This window comes from Nicotiana tomentosiformis, chromosome 5 (assembly GCF_000390325.3).
Source record: "Nicotiana tomentosiformis chromosome 5, ASM39032v3, whole genome shotgun sequence".
Lineage (NCBI taxonomy): Eukaryota > Viridiplantae > Streptophyta > Magnoliopsida > Solanales > Solanaceae > Nicotiana > Nicotiana tomentosiformis.
The window spans coordinates 135,748,980-135,752,075 of record NC_090816.1 but is presented as its reverse complement, the minus strand read 5'-3'; the positions used below and the strand labels follow the sequence as shown (position 1 = coordinate 135,752,075).

Sequence of the window (3,096 nt, the reverse complement as noted above, 5' to 3'; positions counted from 1 at the left end):
AAGATATGTTGTATTGTATACTTGTACCAATGTCATATAAGTTTATATTATATCATGTATTGTATACAATATTTATTAGTAGTATACATCAGATTTTCCCCCCTCAATGTATACATAAGATGAATTAAAGTGATACTATACAATGAAGGTATGTTGTATTTTATACTTATATACATTTTCATATAAGTTTATACTATAAAAAAAAAATATTTTTTAATAATGGGGAAGAAGCTTATGACATTGGGATATACTTGAATCCTTTAATGGAGAAATTGGAGAAACTTGCTACAGATAGATATGTTTTAGGTGGGAGAGAATTTCAAGAGAGTTATATAAGGATATATTTTAGGTATGAAAATCTCAAATAAAATATACAGTAATACATAGTATATGTATATATTATACTGTATATAGTATATTTGTTAATAATATTTCGTTCTTTTCAGTTCAATGTTTGTATACTATATATATATATAATATACAATAATACATTGTATAAAAATTTGGGGGGAAGTAAATACATTTTGTTGATGGAGTGATAAAGAAGAAGCAAACTTGGGAAAATAAATATAATGTATATGTTATTAAATGTATATATGATTAAAATATACAATAACACAATATATAGTATATATAATATAAAATAATACTTGGGGTAAGCATACGCTTTCGTCTGAGCTTTTAGTGATTTTTGGATGGTTTACGGGGTTCTAAGGGAGAAAAAAAATGAAAACCTTCTATAATTTAAAATTGAAAATGCATGTTTCTTTTGACAGTGAATATGCTTTGATTGTATAATTAATGATTAATACAGGGATGTCTGACGCATTATAGAAGTCCAAAAATTTAGATAATGTGTAACTAACCGCTTAACAATTTGTTTGTACCATTATCCCATGTTTAGGGGAGCAATTTTAGAAGTTTATGAACTTAGTAATCTAATTAAAAAGTTAAAACATGGTACCAGTATCCCACGTTTAGGGGAGAAATTTTAGGAGTTTATGAACTTAGTAATCTAATTAAAAAATAAGAAGTTCTAATAAATTGTATTTGTGAAATTTTCTAAAAGTAGTACTCCTAATAACTTTTACAAATAAGTGTTAAAGAAGTTGTATTTTGTATAAATTCCTCCTCAATAAAAGGGGTTGATCGAGAAGTTGGGTCCAAGGATACAACTAGTGAACCTTCTTATATAAAAACCATTAAAATTTAATTTTTAGCAATAAACTCGAATTTTCACAAGAGCTCGGTTTGTGAATTGTAAAGAGTAGTATAATAGAGAAAAAATTAGAATAGATACGTTCTTTTGGTAGGAACGAGTATTTAAGTAACTTGAGGTGTTTGTTAATATTTAGCAGTCTCTGTTACAACAACAAAGTGTAATTTTACAAATAGGATCTGGGAGGGTGTAATTCCACAAATGAGGTTCGTGGAGGGTAAAATGTAACTTTACCCTTACTTTTGAAAAGGCAAATAAGTTATTTTCGGTTGACCCTCGGCCCAGTAAAAAAAAAAGGAAGGGCAACAACAAGCACACCAATCAGAAAACCGAAGCAGAAGTACAAAACTAACAGTGGGTACTATAACCAGAAAATCAAAATGAAAGCAACAACAAATAATAACATCAGTCAAAAAATACAAAACTACACAAAGAACACTAAGTCATGTAGTAGAGCTACATTAAATAAATATTTATATTGTTCTAAAGATGACAAGTCTCCTTTCTCAAATACTAACAAATTAAACACTAACTAATCTAAGAATTTTGAATTAAGAGAGAGAATACAAGAAACTAAAAAAAAAAAAATTACCTCCAAAGTATGTGGTGCAGCGAATGAGGCTGTTCTTCCCCTCAGAGATTTCAGGTTCGAGTCCTGGGAATGGAAAAATTCTTGGTAGAAAACGCTCCCCCGAATGGGATCCTACGCGGCACGAATCCGAATATAGTCGGACTCTAACGTAGGTATCGGACACCGGGTGAGAAACCAAAAAAGAAAAAATTAAAAAATTAAGCTCCACCAGTGACACTACCATTAAAGATCTCAATAGTGTCACCTTGAGAAACATGATGCCATCTAAATGAATAATCATCGTCCATTACATTCTGCTTATAAATAAAAAAATACCCTTCTTTTGGAAGATCTAACTCCAATTTTTGGTTCAATATTTGTAGTTCTTTTCTCAAGTGTCCCACATTGTCTGAGGGATTAACTTCAATAGGAATTTTCTTCGTACCACATTTAGACAAAACCATAATTCTTATTTTCTTCGATCCGTTTACATTATTTCCTGATGATGATCCTGAAGAAGTTGTTGTCGTAGACGCCGCGATATAATTAGGCCTAATTATACTAACATCAATTTCTGAATTATCAGAAAGTCCATAATCTTGTAGACTTTGATGATCAATCAATTCAATTCCATTAGCATACATTACTAATTTACTCACATGTACACCTTCCATATAGTGAATTCTCTCTTTTACCCTTCTAACGCTATCTGTAACATTCATTTCTAGGGCAATCCCTAGTTTTGACGTTGGCATCTTGAGGAGGAGTTGGAGTTTCTTCGTCGGAGACGACTGTTCTGCCTTGATGATATTAATGTTCTTGTCCGATTCGAATTTGGATTCGGATTCTACGACGAGATGAATATGAGAATTATTGAGGATATCGGAATAATGAACGTTTATATGATCGTCTAAGACGTTACCTTTGAAAATTAAGGTTTGTTTTGGAACAGGAATGCCTTGATATCTTTGGATTTTTTCTTTGATCTCTAAGATAGAGTCGAAGTAGCCAACTTCAATTGCAAATGGCCTTCCTTTTGTTGGTTGAAAGAACAAATCCATTTACACAATCTTTTCTCCTTAGAGTAAATTCTTCAGCGTCTGTCAAGGGCGGCTCTAGGGTAAGGCAAGTGAAGCCATGCCTATATTTAAGGCCCCAAAAAATACGAAGCAATATATATATATATATATATATATATATATATATATATATATATATATATATATATATATATATATATATATATATATAATTATTAATAAAAGATTTATAATTTTAAAATTTTTAAATTTGGGTAAAAGTAAGA

General features: G+C 30.2%; 1 protein-coding gene across 1 annotated transcript; it reads right to left on the bottom strand.

Annotated features, from left to right (window-relative positions):
* Window positions 1-1,715: 1,715 nt before the first annotated feature.
* On the bottom strand, window positions 1,716-2,886 carry LOC104093444 (ubiquitin domain-containing protein 7SL RNA1-like). The gene has a single exon (XM_070175534.1). It carries the CDS (start codon window positions 2,849-2,851, stop codon window positions 2,009-2,011), a length of 843 nt encoding a protein of 280 aa, XP_070031635.1. The 5' UTR covers window positions 2,852-2,886; the 3' UTR covers window positions 1,716-2,008.
* Window positions 2,887-3,096: the final 210 nt, after the last annotated feature.

Bases quoted from the DNA above. Each gene is read 5' to 3' on its own strand.
- LOC104093444 (XM_070175534.1), bottom strand. From the start codon at position 2,851: ATGGATTTGTTCTTTCAACCAACAAAAGGAAGGCCATTTGCAATTGAA.